Here is a 27,338-nt window from a genome sequence, read left to right on the forward strand (position 1 = left end):
AGGCCGGTATACTACTGAGATTGAAAATCGCAGGCGTATCGGCCGAGTCCCGGTACGTATCGGTTTGTAACCGTTACACAAGCCGTTACACAAGCCACGATGGCTGATACTCACCAGTTCGGACTAGTACGGGAAAGAAAAAGCTGAAAAACCTATGAAATTATTTTTAAAATTTCACCGTTGCGTCACCCAATTCCCGATATATACCGATCGATACTACGGATTCTAATACTCCGCAATCGATACTGTTACGTAACCCGATAACGCAATTTAGAACTATGCTCATTATACCTGATCTTGGTCCTATTGTTGGCGTTGGCGGTGATGGTGGTGGTGGTGGTGGTGCTCCAGGTGAGGCTGGTGGTAGTGCTCCCGGCAGTGAGGTTTGTGGTGGTGCATCAGCTGGAATGGCATTAAAGAAACTATGGATCTCATACCGTAAATTACAGCTTGGTCTAAAAATTCTCCCTCCTATCTTCCCATCAGAACAATTTCGAATATCTCCGCCAGCACCAAGTAAACAATCACTGCATTCCTGCTTAGATAAATCAGGTGTGCGCTGCACAAGTGCAAATATATTTTGCAAATCCGGGCCCGTTGTGTTTCCAACAGCAAACTTGTGAAAACCGCTGGACGAGGCAGCTTGGTTTTGAAGCGTATCCATCAAGGCCCTCAGGTCCTGATTGAATTGACTTGTGCTCGTCGCACTATTGGGGTTCGACAGACAGAAACTGCTATTGTCTGTCACAGTGCCATATATGGACTTGTCTGAGTATCGCAGCATACACTCCTCATACCCTTCAATTGCCTCCTTGTAGTTAGGACAGACTGGTATGATCTTAGTAATCGAGTCATTGATACAACGACGACATGTTTGGAGCTCAACATCTCCTCTACGGAGCACAATTGCGTTAACTCTGTCAGGGTTTTGGCCAACTGAGGAGCTGTAGAACCCGTATTTCTCGGTGTTAGAGGAGAGAGAGGAGAGGAAGGTGTTGAGATTTCTCTAGTATGTGCCATTGCTAATGTAATTACCATTGTTTATGCAGAATTCATAAACGAAGTTAGGCTGGGCAATGGTGAGACCAACAAGGTTTATGAGAATGTAGGAGGAAAGGAAAAGAAGCTGTTTGCAAGAAGCCATAGTGCATTGCACAAGTATACTTCCGCTTCGTTTCGCATTGGCTAATATAGCCAATTTTTTTGTGTTAAGAATTTTTTAGCCTGTCTTTTATAGTTTCGTTTGGTTTGGAGTTTTTTACTTTTGTGAGAGAAAAAATGTAATGATTATGATTTGAATGTGACATTTTATCTTATTAACTTACGTAGCCAATTTTGTTTTTTTATTTTTTTGTGCTTTTTTAACCAAAAAGCCAAAACCAAACAAAGCTTTACAAAATAAAACAATTGGATCGATAGAGTGAGGTCTTTCGTGGACCTTACCAACCCAATCAGACTATTCCATCGGCATTAGTTTAGGTAAACTAATTTAATCGTTTATAAAGGAAAACATATTGACTCGATAAGTATGATAATATTTTGAATTCACATTTCACTACAAGAAAACTGGGTATATGAGACGGAACTATTTGCGACGGCACACTTGCCGTCTCAAAAAGTCACTTTTTGTGACGGCAGAAAATGCCGTCTCAAAAAAGCAGAGTATTTGCGACGGCATCATTTGCCGTCTCAAAAAAGCAGAGCATTTGCGACGGCACTAAATACCGTCGCAAATACTCTCATTTTTTGAGACGGCAAATAGTGCCGTCGCAAATGCTCTGCTTTTTTGAGACGGTAAATAGCGCCGTCGCAAATACTCTGTTTTTTTGAGACGGCATTTTCTGCCGTCGCAAAAAGTGACTTTCGTGTTTTTTTTTTAGTGAATATTTTTAAAATTTTAAATATTTTTTTTAGATGTACCTTACTTAGATGTATCTACAAAATAAAAAAATTATGAAAAAATATTTTTAAAAATTAATAAATACATAAAAATACAAAAAAAATGGATTGAATTATTGTATTTTTGGTATTTAGTGAATTTTTAAAAGATTTTTTTTTACAATTTTTTTAATTTTTAGGTGTATTTATGTTAGGTGTGTCTACAAATTTTAAAAAATACTTAAAATATTTAAAAATTTCAGTAAAAACAATATAACACGGAAAACAAGAAAGTTTAATTTTCCCAAAAGAGTTTTTAGAAAACTCTAACCTAGCATAGTGATTGTGGTTTTGAGATAGCTTCATATATATACAGTCACAAAATGGTTTGAATAAATTCAACGGTATTTTTCTGTCGCAAAAAAAATTAAAAAAAATAATGTCGTCAACTCTTTTGATATACCATTTCTCTTTTCATTCATTTTTTCATCTTCCCGTCTCTCTGTCTCTATCTCTCTCTCTCTTCTCTTTATCTCTTTCACTTATCACTCTTCTTTCTATGTCTGCCTATTTCTCTCTCTTATTCTCTCTGTGTCTCTCGCCTATCTCTCTTCTCTCTATCTCTCTCATTTCTTTTTTCTCTCTCTCTCTCTTATCTTTCTATCTCTCTCTATCTCTCTCGCTCATTTCTCTTCTCTTTCTGTCTCTCTCTTTTTCTGTGTCTCTCTCTCGCTCATCTCTTTTCGCTCTATTTCTCTTTCTTTTTGTCTATCTCTCGCTTATCTCTTGTTTCTCTCTCTTTTTCTATCTCTCCATCTCTCTCTCTCTATCTCTTTTTCTGTCTATCTCTCTCTTCCTGTCTCTCTCTCACTCATCACTTTTTTCTCACTCTCTCTCTGTCTACTTGTCTATTTGTCTATTTCTCCCTCACTATGTTCGCCTTGTTCACTTTCTTACTCCCATCTTCTCTATTTATCGAGCTCCTTCTCGATTTATCGATCCACTATAAGAAAATATACTTTTAGCAACCACTTTGTCTATCTCTCTCTCTCGCTCATCACTCTATCTCTGTCTCTCTCTCTCTCTATCTCTCTTCTTTATCTGTCTCTCACAAAATTAAAATATTTTTAAAATATTTAAAAAATTGATTTGAATTAAGTTTTGAAAAGAGTTTTGAATTATCTGTCTTCTTTATTTATTGAGCTCCCTTTCGATTTATCGATCCACTACAAGAAAATGCATTTTTAGCGACCACTTTGTCTCTTTCTCGCTCATCATTCTGTCTCTTTCTCTGTCTCTCTATCTCTTTTCTCTAGTCGTCTCTCACTCATCTCTCTTTCTCACCACCCATCTTCTCTACCACATTTACCACTACTGCAAATGCCATTGAACTACCACCACTCTTCTCTTTCTCTCTTTCACTCATCACTCTTCTTTCTCTGTCTGTTTGTCTATCTGTCTGTTTGTCTGTCTGTCTGTGTGTCTTTCGTTCATCTTTCTTCTTTCTATCTCTCTCATTTGTCTTCTCTCTATGTCTCTCTCGCTCATCTCTTTTCTCTTTCTGTCTCTCTCGCTCATCTCTTTTTTCTCTCTTTGTTTCTCTCACTCATCTCTCATCTCTCTATCTCTCTATTTTTCTATTCTCTCTCTCGTTCATCTCTTTTCGCTTTCTTTCTATATGTCTCTCTCATCTCTTGTTTTTCTCTATTTTTCTATATGTCTCTCTCTATCTCTTTCTCTCTTTGTCTCTCTGTCTCTCTATATCTCTTTCTCTCTTTATCTCTCTCTCACTTATCACTTTTCTCTCTTTCTTTCTCTCTCTGTGTCTGTTTGTTTGTCTCTCACTCTTTTGTTTCTCTCTCTTTCTCTCTATGTGTCTGTCTGTCTGTTTGTCTCTCTCCCCCATTGTGTTCACATTACTCACTCTCTCTCTCATCGCTTCTCTATTTACTGAGCTCTCCACTACAAGAAAATGCACTTTTAGCGACAAATTGTGTTCACATTACTCACTCTCTTTCTCATCGCTTCTCTATTTACTGAGCTCTCCACTATAAGAAAATACACTTTTAGCGACCACTTTGTCTCTCTCTCGCTCATCACTCTGTTTCTGTCTCTCTCTCGCTTTCTCTCCTCTATCTGTCTCTCACTCATCTCTCTCTCTCTCTCTCTCACTACTCATCTCTTTTACCAACTTCACCTCTACGACTACCATTACTACTACCATTGCCACCACTCCACTGCCACCACTACCACTACTTGCCACTACTACTACCATTACCTCTCTTTCACCCCTGCCACTCCATTTATACTACCACTACCACAACTTCACTACTAATTTCTTTCGCTATCACCACCACTACCACCATCTCTCTTTCACCTTTTTTTCATTAAAATATTTTTCATTAAAATATTGCCCCTACTTCTACCAAATAAAAAAAAAATATATTGTTTTTCATTAAAATAAAAATGAAACAAATAAATTTTCAATCTTCGTAACTAAAAAAAAAAAAAATTAAAAAAAATTCATTAACTAGAAAAAATATATATTTTAACAAAAAATAAAATTTTTTGACGATAGCAACCCCTCTCTCAAAAAAAAAATAAAATAAAAAATTAGACGGCGTTATTTTGTTATTTAAATTTCATTTTTGACCCTTAAAAATATATATATATATATATATATATTTTTTTTTTTTTTTTTTTTTGTTCCCGCCCCTCATTTTTGACCCTTAAAAAAACATTTGTGGTGTGTGTAGGGTTTTTATTTGAGAACACACACACACACAACACAAACACAACAAGTCGGCCGTCTCCTCTCCTCCTGCTCGCTCTCTGTCTCTCTCTCCATCTAGGGTTTCGCCTTCCTCTCTCTCTCTTTCACACAACGACGGCGCCGATCATCCGTCACCGCCGATCCTCCCTCACTCCCGATCCTCCCTCACCGTCGCTCGTACCTCACTGTCGATCCTCCTCCCTTACCGCCGCTGCTGCCTCCCTCTCTCTCTCTCTCACAAACGACGTTGACGGTTGCTCGCCCCTCACCGCCACTCCTCCCTCACCGGCGATCTTCCCTCACCGCCGATTTCAAAGGGTATCTCTCTCTCTCTCTCTGTCGGGATTTCGGATATAGGGGGTTTTCATACACACACACACACATATATATATATATATATACGCATCTGTGAGTGTATATAGGGGGGTTTTTGATCTGTTACATATATATATATATATATGATCTGTTTTTTTTTCTTCATCTGTTTTTCCCATACAGATCTGCCTAGTACTTCAATTTCTATCCTTTAAACTTTACATTATACATTAGCTTAGCATACATATCCTTTCTATTTATTTATTTTATATATATATATATATATGAGTTGATCTTTTATTGAGTTTTTGATCTGTTACATATATATATATATGATCTGGTTTTTTTCTTGATCTGTTAAATAAATATATATATATATATATAACTGATCTTGGGAAATATAAATAAATATATATATATATATATGTTAACTCATGAGATCAGATCAGATCATCTCACACAAAATGTCCTAAAAATGAGGAAATTGTTGTGTTGTTTGTTTCTACACAATTTTGGTATTAGAGACCTACTTTGATTCACCGCTTGGCTTGATCAGCGAGGTTGCCTTCTTGGTTGTTTTTATGTTTAGGGTATCCTGTTAAATTTTTGGTTTGTAGGATCATATTTATACGAACCGTTTTTCTTAATTATTCTTTGGTTGGTTATACAGGTGGACATACAATGATCCTCTTTGGGCAAAGTACAATGCAAAAATGGCCGGAATGAATGCACCTATAGCAAAACCCAAAGGAAGCAAGAAGCTTAAGGATTGGGAGTCTCGGTGAAGCGGAAATGTTTCTTGTGCTGCCAAAGCACCCATACAAGTCCGTAACTTCTTTCTCTATGTTGTTTTTAATTGGATTCGCATTGCAACCTCTATAGGCTTTTACTTTGTTAGTGCTATTAATGTGTGAAAGTACTATTTTTGTCATTAATGTAAAACTTGTGTTACTGTCATCATGTTTGCAGTTGGTACTTTTGAAAGATGAATATTAATATGAATGCCATATATGCAAGACTAGAAAAAATGAAATGAACTGTTTCCAGGAATGCATGGTCTGAAAGCATATTAATATATATATATATATATATATATAAAATATACATTTTAACATAAAAGAGATGATAAAAGTCACGCGGGAGCTAACCTATGGCCATGAGATGAGTGGATTTTCCGGTGAGATGAGCTCCATACAATATTACCTGGACCTGACTACATCAACGCTTGATATTTGATAAAATAGTACCAATATAAAAAGATGTTAAATTTCAGAGTTTAATTGGCTTTACCAACTAGAGGGAATTGGACTCCTAATATTATAGCCATGTAATTTTTTTTGGACAATTTTTAATTGTGGAAGTGCATACCATATGTATTTACGTAAGTTATCTTATAAGATTGCGTAAGTTTTCACAAATGTAAGTTGATCTATAAAATTTTGAAAAATCACAATTTACGTATATTTGTGAGTATTTATGTAATTTTGTGAGGTAACTTGTATATATTTATAAGAATTTATAAATAAGAGCAATGAACGCAATGACTAAGGATGTAATAATTTTCTCCATATTATCATTAGACATGTCTTATTTTAAGATTCAAGCAATGGTTATGGATGTAATAATTTTCTCCATATTATGATTAGACATGTCTTATTTTAAGATTCATCAATTGGAATCTTATTTCAATATAATTTTATTTTGGTAATGACATGTAGTAGTTCTTTTCCATAAATATTTTAGTATTTTATATTTTTGTGAAAGAGAAAAGTAAGCTACACAAATATTTTAGTATTATGATATTGTCATTTATCATTTCAATAATATTACATACTTAAATAAGTATTCATAAAATAAAAGTATAAATTAGATTCATTTTGAGTATGGTTCATCTTACATTAATTTTGATCTATACTAAACATCTTAATTTTTAAATATTTTTTTGAATTAAAAATTTGGTACATGTATCAAGTTTTTTAATTATTTATATTTTACCAATGAAATATCATGGGATGAGATGAAGGGGACATTTGGGTAATTTCACTTCAATCCTTTAAGTCAATTGCAGAGTTCCAGGTTTGGGGAGTTAAATAGCTGACAACAAAATTTTATTTATTTATTTCTTTGTGTTGAATGAGAAACAAAGAAGCATTCGAGATTCGAGAATAGAAGCTTAAATTTCATTTATATATTTGTTGTGTGTATTTATTAATCTATTCCTTTGTATTTTATATATTCGTTGAAACTCATCGTCTAGTTACTATTATTATATTGATGTTCTTCAATTTCATTCATATGTTGTGCTTGAGACAGACCTTTTATTTTTAAAAGTGGACTCCTAATCACATTTACAAATAGATCTGAGTTTCTCAGGCCGTAACTATTTTTTGAGGCTTTATATATATATATATATATATATATATTGCATTTTACAACAATAGATAGAGTGGACTACTAATAATACTTATCAAAAGGGAAAACAAAAAAAAAAGAAAAGAAAAGCAAATTACTCTTCGATTGAGTGATAAATTTTATTATTTGTATGTTTATATTCCATGGTCTTGCTGGCCGATATTGTAGATAATTGAGTTACAGCTGCCTTCATTTTTCAACAACTTTGATCCTCGTGCTGCTGCTGCTAATTTCCCTTCAGGTAATGGACTTTCTAATTTTACCATTAGCTTCTCAAGTATTCATCACTGGGGTTTAGCTGGCTCTCGGCTGTGCTTACAGCTTGAAAGTGCTAACATTTTAAAAAATCTGACATGTCAGGTGTGCAAGCATATTTGGCTGGGCTTACATTCGCATTAGTTGCTTCACCTTGCAGCACTCCTGTGTTGGCAACCCTGCTTGGATACATAGCTGAATCTAAGGTACTTTTAAATGTTTATTGATATCAATTTCCATCTGAATTATTACCTTTTCGGACTGCTTTATACTAGTCGTTCTGGGCCTATAATGATGGGTTAGCACTCTTATAGGAAGCAAAAAGTCTGCCCAAGAAAAATTTTGAGACCCAGGAGGGGCCATGGCCCCCCTTCATCCAAACATAGGCCCACCCTTAGATCCATCTTTTAAGTTGATAGTTTGCATAATGCTGTTCTGATATTTTGTTCTGGCCCTAGATGTATGTATGACATGATACTAGGAAAGAAGTAAATAAGAAGTTACAGGTTTCCACTGCCTAATGAAAAAATAAAGATGAGTTGGGAAAAGTTTTAGTTGTTGACACATGTATGGAAATGTAAGCATGGGGAGACATGATTGGTTTTATGAGGTGTACCATTGAAGTATTATAACGATTATTCAGTGAATTTACTATCATTCCTATTTTCATGTCTTTGTTTTTCTATAGTTATATTTCCTTTTGATGTAATTTTGTTTATTGTATGTTCTGCTTTATTTTCTATTGTTTATTATTCAATTTTTATCTGCATTATTCTACTTCTTGACAGATAGAAACTGTGACATAAGTTCACTGTTCTCGTGCATATATATATATTCTCTTTCAATGTCTGATTACAGGACGGTGTTAATATCTTGGCTGTTAATTATGGTTCTCCTGGTGCATGTCCATATCCTCGGCAATTGAAACTTGTAAGTTTGGGCCAACATTTTTTTACTCTCTCTCTCTCTGTCTCATGGGTTATTGTGATTGCAATTTTACTGTATTTGTTGAGAAAGAATGCAGAAGCTACATTAGATGTCTTTTTTCTGATCTCTTTAGGCTGCTGCAGTCAACACTTCTCCAAGAGGGGAGAAGCTGACCCAATTAGCCAAACTCAAGTGTTTGGAATCGGTTTCAGGGCTACCCTACTGGGGGCTTATATCCCCTTAATAAGCTTGTTCTTAGAAAATATGGTATCTAACAAATTTTAATCTTGGGAATGATTAGATTTTTAACTTTTCAATTTTGATTGTGAGGTGTTGTGGCTCAACATGATGTTTTAATTTGTTATGAATTCATTTGTTTCAACGATGTACAAGAAAAAAATTCATATTTTTCAGCTCTAAAGCGAATTATATCAAATCAATGGAGTAGATAGGTCAGGAGGGTCAGGCTTTGGTTGGCCAATTATAGTGGTCCTTGGGTTCTGTATCAAACCTTCTAACATGACTGATAAATTGGTCAGGTTTTGGTTAACATTATGGTTCTTACAAAGATTTCTCAGCCTTACAAAACCCACTTGGAGCCTCTGTTGCGATGAGCATCCAGTTTTTATTGTTCTCCATGCTGTATGAATATTATTTGAGCATGTTTGACCCAATTTTAATTGAGCTTGGTCTGATCTAATTTTGGAGTTTTTATGGCAGCATGAACTGCATGGCACGGAGTGGTGCTTGCTTGAGTCTTAACACTTTTTTGGCAAATTGACAGTATCATTTCTCAATTACCACTTAGCTTGCTTTCATATATTAGATTATAACTTCTGTTTTTCAATTACATTTGGAACAGGGAATATATGGTTATCCAATTGAGATCCAGGCCCTTTTCTTTTTTGCACTGAGGTGTGCACAACAAATGTTAAAACCAGAGGGTGGTGGCAAGGAATTGATTGAGCGGATTGACAAGAGGATTACAGCCCTGAGCTTCCACATACAAAACTGGCTTGATTTCACTCAATTGAATATTGAATTTGAACATGTACAGTTTAATTATTTTTTGTAAAATATTGAATTTGATGGTCTAATCAATTTTTATTTTTATTTTCTGTTATGATTTCACTCAATTGAATATTGAATTTGAACATGTACAGTTTAATTATTCTTTGTAAAATATTGAATTTGATGGTTTAATCAATTTTTATTTTTATTTTCTGTTATGATGTTTTTGTGAATGGAATGTAAATAATCAGCTCTTAGAGAGTGAGAGACGGCACCACCGTCGGAAAAAATAGAAATTTTTAATATTTTTATTAATTTTGTTATAGGTTTTATTTTTTGCGACGACATTATACTGTCGCAAAAAATAGAAATTTTATTATTTAAAATAGAAATTTTATTATTTTTTAATATTTTTTGCGACGGCATTACACTGTCGCAAAAAATAAAAAATTTAATATTTTTTATACTTTTTGCGACGGCACCATACCGTCACAAAAACAGTAATTTTTTTTAAAAAAAGACTATTAGCGACGGTATTTTTTACCGTCTCAAATAACATTTTTAGCGACGGTAAAATAGGGTTGTCGCAAAAAAGTTAAGAAATTTCAAACGTTATTAGCGACTGTACGGTGCCGTCGCAAAAGGTAAAAAATGCCGTCGCAAAACATTAGCGACGGCACTTACCGTCGCAAAAACTCTTTTGCAACCCCTGCAGTTGCGACCCCCCTATTGCCGTCGCAAAAAGTCATTTTGCCGTCGCAAAAAGTATTAGCGACGGCATTAAGAGTATTAGCGACGGTATTTTACCGTCGCAAAAAATCAATTTTTTTGTAGTGTTTTTTTTCAAATAATAAATAGTAATAATTTTAAAAACAAATTGTATATTTTTCAAAAATAAATATAATTATTTTTTTAGAACAAAAGAATAGTAAAAATAATCTTAAAAATAAATAACATATTTTTTAGAAATAAAAGTAATGAATTAAAATGATTATAATTACTGCATTCATATTTTTAGTCAAAAGTCAAGTCTTGGAAGATTCAGATTTCTACATTGAAGAAGAAAAAAAAAATTATATTATTACATTTGTTCTGGAAAATTTTCTAAGTTCAGCTAGTGGATTTAAACAATCATGCTAGAGACTACTAATTTGGTGACTCTAAACCCATCACTAATAAGGTGGAAAAGTAAAAAAAAAAAAAAAAATAGACACAATACACACTGTGACAGAGGATGAAACCTACTACTACATCATTAGTGGCAGTTCTAATTACAGCTCCCACTCATTTTTCGAATTTAAATTGAATGGGGCAGGATTGGTAATGGAGATGTGTGGTTGGCAGACAACTGGTGGTAGGCAATTGGCACTATTGACTTTCAACTTGCTTGACTTGCAAACAAGGATGGATTTAGGGGAGTTTGGATCCTCTACCGCGGTTCCTGGAGTACTCCTTGTGATGGTCTTTAAAACGACGTCGTTTTTTCAAAGGTGAAACTGAGTAGTAGGTGCAAGCATCGACTGCAACACGAGGCAGCGAGTCGGCTACGACTGAGGCAGCGGCAAGAACCTGCAATATTCATTCTTACCTGATATTGCTGATTGCTAGCCATCGCCAATACTAATTGATGCTTCAAGACTGATCTAACCAAACCAATTACTTTTAGATTGTTTGTATCAAACCCCATAATGTTGGGATCTGGGATCCCGCCCAAGACTTTGTAGAAATTATTCCATGCAGAAAAACACACCCACACTCAAGGAGACACAATATTTAACGTGGTTCGGCCTCAATGCCTACGTCCACGGGAGAGTAGCCGGTTATCACTATAACAATGGAAATATTACAGAAAGATTACAATAGAGGAGGAGCTCACACTCTCCTCACTCACACACTCACCCGTCTCCCTCGCTCACACCGAGGGAGACGGTCTCTCCGCCTCACATATTTCACTCTCTGTGGCTTGCTCTGCTCTCTCTCTCTCTCCCCTTAGCCTCCATTTATACTCAATCAGAATGGAGATGGAGAGGCTGGCCTTGCATATGGCCAGCTATCTTGTGTGCTGGCTTCACATGGCCAGCTCATGTATGTTGGCTTCCTAACATGGCCAACCTTGCAACACATGGAGGATCACCCCTCACATGGGGTGATGATATCCCACACATAAATGTGACCAGGTTAAAGGATGGCGGCGAGAAGTTTGATTCGAAGATTTGTCATTGAATTTGATTTTGAATACCAATCAAGAAAGGAAAATAAACCCAATCTGAGTATTTCTAGCGAAACCCATTTTCATTCATCGGAGTAGTTCTGGCGAGCAATAAAAGAGTGGGGGAGAGTATGGACAAGTATGGGCTGATCCGAGCTGATCCGAGCCCTTGGAAGGGCAAACCAAAAACCCTTCTAATCTTCGCTTTCAAAGAAACCCCAAAACAGAGGATGCAGAATTCAGCGAAAGAGAGAAAGCAGAGGACCCAATTGGATGTACTCAGATTGTCTCCTTGAGGATTCAAGAGAGAGAAAGTCGAAGCAATTCTGAAAAGTACGGTATTTGTAGAGAGAGAAATAGAGAGGCTTGTAGAGAGAAAATGGGGAACAGGGGATGATGAGAGAGTTTAGGAGTGTTTATGTGGTGTGGTGAGGAGAGGATAAGATACATGAGTCCGGATCATCTGCCATTGCCATCGCTTGGCCTCACTACCGCCGTCACCTTGCCTCGTCACTGTCTCCGTGGCCTCGCCTCGTCACCATTACAGTGGTGTATAGGTTAGTGTTTGTTGGGTATAGTAAGGAGTAGGAAACAATTAGGTTATTAAAATATTTAGTTTGGTTTGATATTGATTATAATATGTTTTTAATATATTATATCTAATTTTTGAAGATTAAATGAATATTTAATAATATTCAATTTAAGAACAATTAAGATTTGGATAAAAAGTCTAAAACTCAACAAAATATATATATATATATATATATATATATATATATATATATATATATATATATATATATATATATATATATATATTGTTGTTTGTTCCTTGGAATATTGTTTTATCTTGCAAAGTGCTGTCGCTGCTATAGATCATTGATCAATCAATTCGGTGTGAGCAACGGGAGTGATGGAAAAATTGGTGCTCTGTTTTTTGAAGATTTGATTGACCAATCAATCTTTGAGAGGGTATTATGCTTGGGTGAGATTTTTGTCTCACATGGTGTGTTTCAAAGAACTGTTTGGGTCATAGATTTAATACAGTTTGATTGTCTTCTTTAACTTTGTTTTAAAAAATTTTGTTCATCTATTTAATGAGGTCTTTCCGCTTGATTATTTATGATTATTTAAAATTCACCTACGGGTGATTTTTTGAGACCATTCATGTCTCATTTGTAATCGTTTGGACACTTTTTGGTTGATAATGGAATTGGATTTTCGATCCCGTGTACGTATCTCATATTGAGGAAACCACATAAAATTCTTGTGTCGCTGTTGATTTAATTTTTCCGCGTTAGTTTTTAGGGAGATTTATTTATAAGTCATTTTTCAAACACTTATGGTAGGTTAAGTCTTGTGTAATTTCTTATATAGTCTCAAGTCCTATTTAGATAGGAATATATTCCACAAGATCTTACATAAACATAACGTGACGTGACATTTACATAAACGTAACGTAACGTGACACCTATATAAACGTAACGTAACGTAACACGTACATAAACGTAACGTGACATCTACATAAACGTAACGTAACGTGTTTCGCAAACTTAATGAGTTTTTATTTTTTTTAATTGAATGTGAAAATGTTGCTGGTTTATGTTGGTGTCACGTTACGTTTCATATAAATATGATCTATGGTAACATTCAATTTCTTATATAGGAAATTGAATGTTACCATAAATCATAGGTGTCACGTTACGTTTATGTAGGTGTCACGTTACGTTATGTTTATGTAGATATAATCTATGGTAACATTCCATAGATCACAGGTGTCACGTTACGTTTATGTATGTGTCACGTTACGTTACGTTTATATAACTAAAAAATTGCATGTTACCATAGATCATAGGTGTCACGTTACGTTTATGTAGGTTTCACATTACGTATAGGTGTCACGTTACGTTTACGTAAATGTCACGTTATGTTACGTTTATATAGATATGATTTATGGTAACATTCAATTTCCTATATATGGTTTTACTATTATTTATGATATTAACAACTAATATTGAGGGTAAATGTGTCAACAAACTTCTCGCAGGACTTATGGGAACATAAGTTTTTTAGTAGGACTATATGTAGCATAAGTCTCCCTAATAGGACTTATAAATAATTTTTCCTAATTTTTATTCCCATTGATTGATTTACTTGTGAGAAATCATATATTTTTCCTAACAGTGTTCTCAGTGGAACAAAAAAAAAAAAAAACCCCTCAAACCAACATCGTTTTGAACCATGGCAGGGACGACAAAAGACCTGGACTCAGATTAAAGGAGACGGGATTACTGCTGTGACTTTCTCCATGTTGTCTTTGTTGTCCCTGCTATGCCGTTTTGACCCTTTTTTTTCTTTTTTTTTCCCTGTGCTTTGGGAAAAACCAAGTTGAGCTTCCAACAAAGGCACCATCACACCCATAGTGAGAATACAATCCCAATTAAGCAACTTCCATCATCATTCCTCCATAAAATCTGTACACATCACCTATATATACATATTCATAACACCATATATATATATAGGAGAGAAGTTTATGGCAAAGAACTTCGGTAGCGCAACCATCGCCATGGCTTCATCAGCAAACTCTTGCGATGTCTCGACGACCATCGAAATTAAGAAATTTGTCGACTTGCTGGACTAGAATTATGCTATTATAATGTGTTCTCAACACGACTACACACCTAAAGAGACTACGATAATGGAAGGGGCGGTTATCTCAAAAAGAATGGATCATCTATGGTGTTATACCCACAGATTTCTCTGGGGGGGCGATGAACTTAGAAGGAAAATTCACATGGTAAAGTGGGAGGAAATTACTCTAAGCAAAAGTAACGGGGGTCTAGGTGTTAAAAAGGTGAGAATCATGAATGAATGCCTTCTTCTCAAATGGTGGTGGAGGTTTGGGAGTGAATTTGATTCTATTTGGAAGCAAGTGATTCTTAGTAAATACCCACAGACTGGTGGTGCTAGGTGGCCAGATCAAGATGCAATTTACAGATATTCTATGGTGTGGAGGGACATTTTGAGGGTTGCTATTAAGTGTCCAGAGTTGCTGGAGTCATTTAAGGCCAACTCAAAGCCTAATATTGGGGATGGGAGGCTCATAAGCTTTTGGCTGGATCAATGGGTTGGTACTGACTGTCTAAAGAATTTATTTCCCAGACTATACTCTTTGTCTATGCATAAAGGTCTATCAGTGGCAGTGATTACCAGCGAAAGCAATGGAGATGGGGAATGGGATTTGTCTTTCAGAAGAGCATTGTTTCAATGGGAACTTGAAGAGTTGAGGAGGATGAAGGAGATACTACAAACTGCTCCAGAGCTCAGGAATGGTGTGCTAGATGGGTTGTCTTGGGCTGCTGACAGATCGGGTATCTTTACTGTATCGTCTGTCTACAAGTGGAGTGAATTACCATCTAATCTGCCTACAAAAGTGGTGGATCTCATCTGGAAGAATGCTGCACCTCCGAAAGTGCAATTTTTTGCTTGGCTAGCATGGAAATGGAGGATCAAGACTTCTACCTTTTTGCAAAGCATTGGGATCCTTAGTGCCAACTCGGATGTTAACTGTGTTTTCTGCATGAAGGAAAGGGAAACTGCGTCCCATGTGCTGCTGTGCTGTATGTTCAGTTGGAGAGTTTGGTCTAATATTCTTGGATGGTGGGGTGTATCTTGGGTGCAGCCGGGGTCAGTAGTGGGTCTTCTTCAATGGTGGACTGGGGTTACATGCACTAAAAGATTGAAGGCATTTTGGAAGTCAATCCCATTGGCAGTGCTTTGGTCTTTATGGAAGCAGAGGAATGATATTATTTTTAACAAGGCACAGTTGGACTTCGAAAAGCTGTGTGATCTTATCAAAACACGGATTGCATTGTGGTTCAGAGCTTCTAGTCCTTCATTGAGTTATTCAGTTGGTGATTTGGTGTCTAATTTACAAAATGTGAAATTCTGCATCATGCACTGAGGGTTTAAACTATCTACTGCTGTTTTTGAATGTTGTTTCTGTTATGGTGCAATTGATTTAGAAGGGGTTCTGTTCAAGCTTGCTCATACTGTGTGCTGTCACATATAAATCTGTTTTGATTTGGTGCTTGGATTGGTTGAAGGCCTGCTGTAGCTTAAAGGAATATGTTTGGGCTGCTGTAGGATTGAACAGAACCTGGAAGCTTTATGGGCTGAATTTCTATGGTGAATTCCTCATCTGCTTTTGTTTTTGCTTTGCTGCTGGTTGGAAATCATCTGAAAGCTCTGGTTTTGCTCTGCTCCTGGAAATTGGTAACATCTGAAAGGGTGATTCAGCTTTGTGGTTGTGCTGCTGTCAATCCAGTTTGTTTGTTTTTGTGTTGGTTGGGTGTTCTTTCAGTTGTTTGTCTTTGTTTTGTGTTGGTCTCTCACCAACTAGGAGGTTGGAGCTCATTATAGCTCCAAGCTCCTCTTTATTGATGTTTTTCTATCATATGTTTGTATATGTGATTCATCAATAAAGTGTTTCTTTTTTGCCGATCAAAAAAAAAAATCTATGGTGTTATACAATTTTGGGCATTCGAGGAATTGGGTGTTGTTGACGTCAGAGGTTGTGAATTCGGAGTTTTGTTTCGTTTGTTTGGAACTTTCTTGTGGGTCACAATAAGGTTGTTAAGGGCGATCCGAATACTTACCACAGGCGATACACTATACTCTCGGAGGGCCACAATTTGATTCTTTAACAGACAGTGAATTTGGAGACTTGTTGATTGAGGAAATAGAAGACAATGGAGAAAAAATAGAGTTGTTAGATGTAGTTCATACACAATATTCAATTAATATAATTGTTCTGAATTCTTTCTTCGTTTTGCAATGGAAATAAACGAGAATCTATTTGGCAATGGAGAATAAAAAAAAAAGGTTGAAACGACGCCGTTTTAAGGCATAGTAGAGACAACAAGGAGAAAGTCATAGCAATGACCCCGTCCCTGGATCTTGGGGGTGCGGGTGGGGGCGACCACACCCCAAAAATTTTAAAAATATCATGTATTATATTAAAATTTTTAAAATAATTAAAAATTATAAGGATTTGTACCCTTGAACATATTTTCGCACTCCCATAATGATAATCCATATGTCCCTGTTTGCCGAGACTTTTTGTTTCGTTGAGTTGACAAATATGCTTATAATTTTTTTTTTTAACTTATAAATTTGTTTGACAAAAATAAATATTAAAAACTTATTTTTAAATTTTTTTAAATTATTTCTTCTCTTTTTTTTTTCAAAAACAGAGAAAGCTACATAAAAATAATATTTTTTTAAAAAAAATTTCAACAAACTAGTTTTTAAAATATTTTCAAAAATAGATTTTAAAAACTAAATCAAACAGAGCCACTAGTTAAATCATGCTTTCTATTCTAGTTTTTCTTATTTTTTAAAATTTTATTAAAAGTAAATTATACTGTTAATCTATCTAGTTTAAATAAAGTTTCACTTACCATAAAACGGTTCATTTTTAGAAATTTGGTTAGTCTATAGTACCAGTTTACATAAGGAAGAAAAAAAGGTTCATTTTTAGAAGAAAAAAAAATTGTCCATTTTACCGTAATCATCTCCACACGATCTTTGACAATCATTTACATCCTCAAAGCAGTAAGCATGTACCTTATTACCTTATTCCTCATTATGTGATGTTTGGTTATAATTTTTTTTATTAGTTATTATTGAAAATGACATATTTATGATATTTGTGCTAATTAACACTACAAATGTCATGACTTATATATGATATACACCTTTTCGAGAATGTATATTATAGCATGACCTAACTTGAAAACATGAATTTTTTTATTTTATTTTTTTATCAGCCAAAGAACAAAAAAAATTATGAAACAAGCATACAATACATATGAAGATAGAAGAATAAAGGAGAGGATAATGCAAAGAGTATCAAAGTATAACTTTCAAATTCCACCTAGGTTGACACCAACTAAGTTGAAAACATAGAACTCCTAAACAAGTTAAGTTGAAGAACAATGAGTCATACTTATAGAAGCATGAAAATCAATAGCAATACTCCCAACTTTGTCCCTTTGTGATGTCTCCTTGGGGAATTTTTTTTTATTATTATTATTATTATTTTATCGGCAAAATAAAAATATTATTAAGTTGAAATATAATACCAAACGAGATAATAAGGATAAAGGAAAATAACTCTTATCACTAAACGGTATATTGGGATCACACTTAGGAAAACAAGCTTGAGATAAGGACTTCAACAAGGTTTTCAAGACTGCGAAAGAAGTCACTACAACAATTGGTAGTTTTGGCGACTAAATTTTTAGTCGCCAAAAATCAAGTTTTAGTTGCCAAAGGTTTTTAGTGACTAAAATTTTTGGTCGCAAGATTAGTCGTTGAAGAATTGCCCAAGATTAGTACTTTAGTCGCCAAAAGTACTATATTGCCGACTAATTTTTTTGTCGCCAAAAGCATTGAAATAAAATTAAATATCACATTTTCAGCGACTAAAAATTTTTTGTCACGAAAAACTTTGATTATTTATAACAACTAAAGATTTAGTCGCCAAAATTTTTTTGATTCATCCTATTATTTTTTTAGTTACTAAATATATTAGTCGCCTAAAGTTTAATTGTGTTTTGGCCACTAAACGTTTAGTTGCCTAAAGTCTCACATTTTTCGCTACTATACTTGTAGTTGGCAAAGGTTTTTGTTGTTCATCTTTTTCTTTTCTTTTCTTTTTTTTTTTTTTTTGCTACGAAATATTTTGGTCACCAAAAGTCTGATTATTTTTTGACTACTAAGGTTTTAGTTGCCTAAATCTGCTTTCTTTTTTTTTGGCTACTAAGCTTTAGTCGGCAAATATTTTTTTTGTTTGTTCTATTATTTTATTAGCTACTAAATATATTAGTCGCCTAAAGTCTGATTGTGTTTTCACTACTGAACGTTTAGTCGTCTAAAGTCTCGCATTTTTCGCTACTAAACTTGTAGTCGGCAAAAGTTTTTTTGTTGTTCATCCTTCTTTTTTTTTTCGCTACGAAATATTTTAGTTGCCAAAAGTCTTATTGTTTTTTGGCTACTATGGTTTTAGTCGCCTAAAGTCTGCTTCTTTTTTTTTTTTTTTTTGGGCTACTAAGCTTTTAGTTGCCAAAATTGTTTTCCCAAATTTTTTTGTAGCTACTAACAATTTAGTTGCTAAAATATGTACTTCCTTTTTTACTACAAATTGTTTAGTCGCCAAAAACATGATTTTACGTTTTATCGCAAATTATAATTTCTCCACAACCTGTCTGTATTCCGTGCAACCTATAGTGCGTGTATAAACAAAACAATATATATATTATCAATCATTCCATAATTTGCATCCATTTTACTTCTAACTATCCAAAAAGAACAACTTTAAACATCAAATTCCATACAAACCAACTATTGTCCAAACTAAAATAATAATTCCACACTGAAAAATCTAGAAATCCCCTAGATGTTGATTTGTGATTATGTATCAAATTTAAGCAGTATATAACAATCCCAATCAAACAATCAAGACAAATCGACACAACGATTTTACGTGGAAAAACCACAATTGGACACCTCCAATTGTGATAAAAAAAACCACGGGCAACAGCCACAAAACAATTCACTAAGAAGATATAAAGGAATTACACAGGTATACTCTCAATTACCTAGCGAATCCACGCCCGAATTGAACCAACCCCTATGTGTCTCTTCCAACCTCGTCTTCACCTCGGAATTGTCTTGACGATGAGCCACTCCAGAATCCACCAAAGCTTCAAGCTCGAATTCTTCAGAATCCACTGAAGAACAACTCTCTCTTTTGTGTAGAACAAACAAAACCTTTGATGTATTCTTTTTAAACCATGAGTTGAATACTCAATAAAACATCAAAGAAAACTCACTAAATATCCCCAGATATAAACCTTAATATCCAAAAAGAAGATCTGGAAGAGTTAGTCTAGTTTTGGGAGAAAACCAACTACTTATAGAAAACCAAAGTAATCCTTGTTTTGGAAGAAAACCAACTTCTTATAGAAATTCGGATTTTGAAGCTCGCTCGAGCGAGAACCTTAACTCGCGTGATTTCCACTAGTGCCTTGGCTCGAGCCACAAATCCTTGGCTCGAGCGAGCAATCAACTCTTTCAGGTTTTTGTGTGGACGCAATCCTTCGCTCGAGCGAGAACTCCTTGGATCGAGCGAGCAAGCCTTGGCTCAAGCGAGCACTCCTTGGCTCGAGCGAGCTAGGGCGGACATGCAATTTTGAATGCAATTTTGCATTTTGCTTCGGCCCGCGAGCTGACCGGGTAGCTCGACCCCCCTCATAATCAGCGAAGTGGCAATCTTGAATGCATTAACATCACAAACTTCTCTGCTAGGCTCGATTCGAGTTGGATTCGCATCTAATAAACTCATAGCCTCACTGAAATAAAAGTGCGAAAAAAAATACAACTGAAAGGAGTTTTGTCAAACGGGATTACCAAGAATAAAAACCTAACACATACAAAATAGAGAATCATACAAAAATCAAGCCCTTCGTATACAAAAATATATATTTACTACTATGCGAAATGGTCATTTGGCGTGGTACAAATTACCATCGTAATCTGTACCACGACAAAAGGTAATCTATATACCAGGCTAGTAATTATCAGTTGGATTCTAAAAGTTATTTGTATCAGTAATATTAATCCACACAAAAGCAGCGGATGACAAAATTGGCAGCATTATACAAAGTGTAAATTGTCCTACATACACAAAAATGGATTATCCACAAGTCCATGCCACAAGTCATTTACAAAAAAAAAAAAAAAAAAAAAAAAAAAAAAAAAAAAAAAAAAATTGCACCCATTACAAAATATTAATTGATTCAGACATAGGAAATGCATTTAGGGTAGAACAACCTATAAATGTCTTTTTGGAAATAAAATCATATATATGTATCATGAAAGATTTATTCCAAGCAACTGCACAAACATTTAAACTTGAACAGATCGACATTGATTTTTAAATATTTTATGTGCTCCAGAGGCCCTTGACATATTTGGAACATCATAGAAACAAAATGATGAAACCCAAGAAACAAATGTGTTGCATCAAAATTTTCTAAAATTCATGACTAATAGGGAAGTATCTAAATTAATAACATCAGCCAGGGATCACTTTCAACAAGTACACAAACAACAATCTTCAAAGCCCTTGGGATTCATCAATACACCATTCTGAGCATAGCAACAAAGCCTCATAACCCAATTGAAAGAGTTATCTAATATTATATCTGCTAACGATTCACTATGTAACTGATTTCAATTTACAAAAAATACATTCTTTAAGTTTCATTTCTCTTCATAAAATAAATGCTCTTTGCTAGAATGTTTTGGTTGTAATTTTATTTTATCTCTTCATCATTCCCATTTTCCTAGTCAAAATAAAAGAAAAGAAAAGAATAATCTACAGTGTTATCTCCATAACCATACCATGCTTTCTTACTATGTTTACTACCCAAATGACCACCTTATATGATGAAACAATGACATCATTTAAAATCAAAATGTTGAACATTTCTCGGATGTCAAACTGTTCATTTTTTGACAAGTTAAAGGCATCTTCGGCTCTAACTCACAACCTACACGTGCTAATTACATTCCATCTGTTGCCACAGGTCTTATTTCTCATAGGGAAGTTGGCCGTGACATCCATATGGTAGTTCGGGGGCAGTTTTGTATTTTTGACCCTCGAATGCCATTTTTTGACTAAGTTTAAGGCATTTTCAACTCTAACTCCCAACGTACGCCTACTAATTACATTATATCTATTGCCACAAGTCCTATTTGTCATGGGAAAGCTGGCCGTGACATCCATACAGTGGTTCGGTGGCTGTTTTGCATTTTCTCTCTCGGAACGCCCTTTTTCGACTAAGTTTAAGGCGTTTTCAACTCTAACTTCCAACCTACACATGCTAATTACATGTCGTCTATTGCCACAAGCCCTATTTGTCACAAGGAAGCTGGCCGTGATATCCATACAGTGGTTCGGGTGCTGTTTTGTATTTTCGCCTCCAGAACACCCATTTTTCGACTAAGTTTAAGGCGTTTCGGCTCTAACTCCCAACCTACGCATGCTAATTACATTCTGTCTATTGCCACAGATCCTATTTTTCATGGGAAAGTTGGTCGTGACATCCATATGGTGGTTCGAGGACCTGTTTTGCATTTTCGGGCTCAGAACGCCCTGTTTTGACTAACTGTAAGGCATTTCAACGCTAACTCCCAACCTATGTGTGCTAATTGCATTTCATCTGTTGTCACAAGTCTTATTTCTCATAGAGAAACCGGCCGTGACATCCATATGGCAATTTAGGGGGTGTTTTGCATTTTTGCCCCCGACTGCCGTTTTCTAAATAAATTTAAGGCGTTTTTGGCTCTATCTCCCAACCTATGCATGCTAATTACATTCCGTCTATTTCCAAAAGTCCGATTTGTCATGGGGAGGCTAGCTATGACATCCATACGGTGGTTCGGGGGTTGTTTGGCATTTTTGCCCCTGGAATGCCTTTTTTCGACTAAGTTTAAGGCATTTTCGGCTCTAACTCCCAACCTACATGTGTTAATTGCATGTCCTCTATTGCCATATGTCCTATTTTTCATAAGGAAGCTCTCCGTGACATCCATACGGTGGTTCGAGGACTGTTTTGCATTTTTGTCCCCCAAACGCCCTTTTCGACTAAGTGTAAGGCATTTTCGGCTCTAACTCCCAACCTACTCGTGCTAGTTACATTCTGTCTATTGCCATAAGTCCTATTTCTTAGGAGGAAGCTGGTCATGACATTCATATGGTGGTTCGGGAGGTGTTTTGCATTTTCGCCCCCGACCGTCGTTTTTCGACTAAGTTTAAGGCATTTTCGGCTCTAACACCCAACCTACGTGTGCTAATTACATTCCGTCTTTTTCCACAGATCGTATTTGTCATGGCAAAGCTGGCCGTGACATCCATACAGTGGTTTGGGAGCTGTTTTTCATTTTGGCCCCCGGAACGCCCTTTGTCGATTAAGTTTAAAGCGTTTTCGGCTCTAACTTCCAACCTACGCTTGGTAATTACATGTCGTCTATTGTCATAGGTCCTATTTGTCACAAGGAAGCTAGCCGTGACATCCACAGTGGTTCAGGGGTTGTTTTGCATTTTTGCACCTTGAACGCCCTTTTTCGACTAATTTTAAGGTGTTTAAGGCTCAATGTGTACGATGCCGGAGACTTCTCAAATGAGCCATTGGAACGCCTCTTCAAGTGTAACTCATTTCATATTTGCATGTCCTCCAGATCCAAGCGTGCTTTCTCCGTGTCGTTGTTTTTGCCATTTATGCTCAATAGTGTCCTAACCAGATTGTCACATATATTCTTCTGTATGTGCATGAAATCAAGGTTGTGCCGAACCTTTAGCATTTTCCAATAGGGTGGGTCGAACATAATGCTTCTTTTTGTCCAATTGGGAGTTGGATTTTCATTCCTTTGTCTTTTGCGGTTGTCTGGATGCTTTCCATACCACATGTATCTCCCAGAATCAATTTGCTCCAGTATGTTTGTTCTCCTGATAACTCCACAGGTTTAAACTAATGCTCAATTTGACTGTTGAAGAGCTTACTCCTTGGCCAATTCTGGTTCTCAGGCAAGTAGCGGTGGGCGCCCATAAACGTTATCTTATTTCGCAGACTCTGAGATGATGCATCCATGTTACAATTAGGGTAGGCCAAGTAACCTTTTGTAGTCCAAATAGACATGTTACCATATGCGGGAAAGTCATTGATGGTCCACATGACTATTGCATGCATTCTAAATATTGGACTGTTTGAGGCATCATATGTTTGCACACCGTGCTCCCATAAATTCTTTAACTCCTCTCGTAATGGTTGCAAGTAAACATTGATGTCTCTTCCAGGTGCTGATGGTCCGAGAATAAGCAATGACATCATCATAAATTGCTCTTTCATACACTTCCATGGGGGAAGATTGTAAGGCATTAAGATTACGGGCCACATGCTGTATGATGTGTTCATACTTCCAAACGGATTGAAACCATCAGTGGCAAGCCCTAACCTTATATTCCGAGGATCCACAGAAAATGTAGGATGCTACATATCGAAGTCCTTCCATGCCTCACCATCGGTTTGATGCCTTAATATTCTATCATCCACACACTTCTCTTTGTGTCATCTCATATTTGTGTCTGTTTTTTTCGACATGTACAATCTCTTCAATCTTGGTGTCAAAGGAAAGTACGTCAATATTTTGTGAGAAGTCTTTTTACCACTCTTATTGTTCAACTTGTATCTAGACTCCTTACATGTGGGACAATTCTCCAATTTTGCGTTGTCCTTCCAAAATAAAATACATTCTTACATACATTAATGACCTCGTATACCAAACCCAATTCACGTAAGAACTTTTTTGTTTCATAAAGGGTCCATGGAACAGTTTCATCACACTTTAGTAGAATGTCTTTGAAAAATTGCATAACCATATCGAAAGATTTGTTGCTCCATTTATTTTACACCTTAACGGGAAACATCTTAATAATGAAGGATAACACGGATAACTTTTCACACACTGGGTAAACTTTGCGTTGAGCGTCATCAAACAACTTAATGAACTTCAATAAATTTTCGCTTTCCGAGCTATTAGGTTCTTCGTCGATATGATCATCCATGAGGCCACTCATGTAAATCTCTTCAAACATAGTAGGCAACTCCCTCAAATTATCATGATTGTCAAAATTTACAGCTCCATCTCTTTGACCATCATCGTTTGACACACTAGGTTGATCATGACACATGGGAACATGTTTCCCATGGTGCACCCAAATTCTATAAGAACACACGATTCCTCTTTGAATCAAGTGCAACCATACAACTTGTCGACTAAGTTTTACGCCATTCAAGCAATCGACACATGGACAACGAATGATATCTTGTGGGCCTAAATTCTTCGTAACAAAGTCAATAAATGACTGAACACCTTATTGGTACTCTTTAGTTTTCAGCCTATCTTTTATCATCATCCAACTTTTGTCCATTTTTTGAACCTTACAAATCAAGCAAAGATTAACATAGGAATGGACACCTTTTATTACATGTTCATTTCCCATCTAGATCCGCGATTCGACGAGTTTGATCTTTTCTTTCAAGGGTTGAGAACAAGAGAAGAGTAGGGGCTTTGCAACAAAGTTCCTGAGATACCATTTCCCTAGGTCTATAAGCCACGCCAATAAATAATAGGTCTCCGTTTGGAAGATAGTTTTTTGGCCATTCTTTCGCCATTCAGTAAGGTTTTCTCGAAGCGATCATCCAGTGATTACTCCTGAGCCACATAGACAAAAATACTTAATAATGGAAGTGCACAGTATGCAAGATTTCACCATAGTAGAAACCTTCATTTGTCCTCTTCTTTATTTTGTAAGCTTATTATGAACTCTAAACTCAACCTATTTGATGATATGTATTTTGTACTATAATCATTAAATAATATTTGACCATGAACTTTAATAAGAATACATGTTGTGTTGAAGCCTTTTAGTTTTCACTTATTTGCAACTTAGCTTACAAAACACATGCTTTAGGAATTGTATTAAAAAGTTAGGGTGAAAAAACTAACTATTTCAAGTAGAACATAAAGAAAGAGAGCTAAAAAAGAATGACAAAATTCACCAAACACAACCATCATAAGTAGAAGAAACAACCAAGCTATCATAAAAGGTTAGGAATTATAGTAAACAACCAAGGCTTAAATGGTTAGAAGAAAGGTGAATTAAATCAATAAGAATTATTTATTTACTAAAAAAGAACTGGTGGAAATAAAATAAAATAAAATAAAATAAAATAAAAAAAGGTTGTGGTGCAGCCATAAGTCATAGGTTGTGCACTAAAAACAACACCTAAAACCAGCCTCAAACCATCCCCAAATCAGCATGAAAACCAGCCTGTACCCATCCCCATGAGTGCATCCTCATTAGACCTATCAACATTAAGCAGCCTTTGAGGATTTAGCCAACTTGCAGCAGCTTACTCCCTTCAGGCTACCACAAATCATCCCTTTCTGTCCAGCTCATCACACCTCAATTAAAGGGATTTGAATCCCAACCTCAACGCCAATTGTGCTTTTTGCTCTTAGGACCTCCTCATATGACACTTGCTCAAATTCAGACAAGACACCATTTCAACCACCATTCCATCAAGCATTTGTAATCTAGCTAAAAATTTCCCATAATCATTTCCGACTCAGTCAGAAGAGGAAAATGGAGAAACTATGCACTATGCAACTTGCACCTATTGAGAAACAGTACTGAGTTGAGCAAGATCCCAGACCACAGAAGTGCAACACAAACATAGCTAATGCCCTGACTGCTTCAGTACCCATTTCACAACACTTAAAAGGTAAATACAATCTAAAAAACAAGGATAAAGGCAAAGCCAAAAAGGTGTGCCTGACCTATCGGAGGAAACAAAATGGCCTGTGATTTTCTTCTCTTTTTATTTTTATTTTTATAAATATTGTTGACAGTTTGATAGATAAAAAGAGGATTTAAACACATTTCTGCAGCTAATATTATTGCAAGGACAAGAATGACCATTTGGCCTTCCCCCTCACCCGCCACATGCACCAATTACGACAACGATTTCTTACATAGTCCTACCTCCTCATGCAATGGTGGAGGCACCAAAGACTCGTGCATACTTCCAAGTTCCAACACCAAAGAATTAGGATACCTACATGCAGTTGACTGTTTTCTAGGATGAAATAATTTAAAAGTACAATGATTTCACAATCACAAAAATTGAGTTTTGGAATGATTAATGAAACCATAAACCATTTAAATACATTAGCAAAAGAAAGTTGTCTGGAAATAGAAAAAAGACCAGCAGTTTACAAGAAGTAAGGAACACCAACATGATTTGTGTAACTGAACCTAAATGGTTCAGATTATGCCTCTGAAGTTCAACTAACTCTTTCCATAAGCACCCTGACTCTATCACCAAAGATACTTCCCTTTTCTACTTAATTGTCCGCATTTCTCCCAAAAAATATATATATTTAAAAAGCAAAGATATATTATCACTAGACCACGTTGATCTAATATGATTCCTCAATTTCTAGAAAGTTATGAAGGCATTATACAAACCTCTAACAAACTATATAGAACCACCCTTATTTTTTCTCTACACGTTTCACGCCTTTTATAACCATCAATTCATGACATCAATTATGTCATTGTGCAACCATCAATTCATAACATCAATTATGTCATTGGGAATTGGTACAATCATTGCTACCACTTCTAAAATAAAACAGATTTACACAAATGAATTATCTTTATATACTGACCAAGAAACTTGCTTTTCACATAGATTATAGAAAACTCAATCTATCCAAAATTTAAATCAAATTTGAAAGTCCAACTCCAAAATGCTAAAAAGAAATAAACTATGCAACATAGATAGCCTGACCCTGGCAAAATATGTGAATCATGCAAATTTGTATTGCAAATGAGATAACAAAGAGTAGCAAGAAGCT

At 35.6% G+C, this 27,338-nt stretch overlaps 1 protein-coding gene across 1 annotated transcript; it reads left to right on the forward strand.

Moving 5' to 3' along the window:
• Window positions 1–278: 278 nt before the first annotated feature.
• On the forward strand, window positions 279–9,767 carry LOC114307305 (uncharacterized). Its single transcript, XM_082889042.1, has 7 exons — window positions 279–552; window positions 1,050–1,145; window positions 4,635–4,969; window positions 7,547–7,619; window positions 7,739–7,839; window positions 8,492–8,563; window positions 9,423–9,767. The coding sequence occupies exons 1-7, from the start codon at window positions 279–281 to the stop codon at window positions 9,633–9,635; spliced, it is 1,164 nt and encodes a 387-aa protein (XP_082745168.1). The 3' UTR covers window positions 9,636–9,767.
• The last annotated feature ends 17,571 nt before the right edge of the window (window positions 9,768–27,338 follow it).

The sequence above is a fragment of the Camellia sinensis genome, chromosome 9, assembly GCF_055761805.1.
Source record: "Camellia sinensis isolate YWXY chromosome 9, ASM5576180v1, whole genome shotgun sequence".
NCBI lineage: Eukaryota > Viridiplantae > Streptophyta > Magnoliopsida > Ericales > Theaceae > Camellia > Camellia sinensis.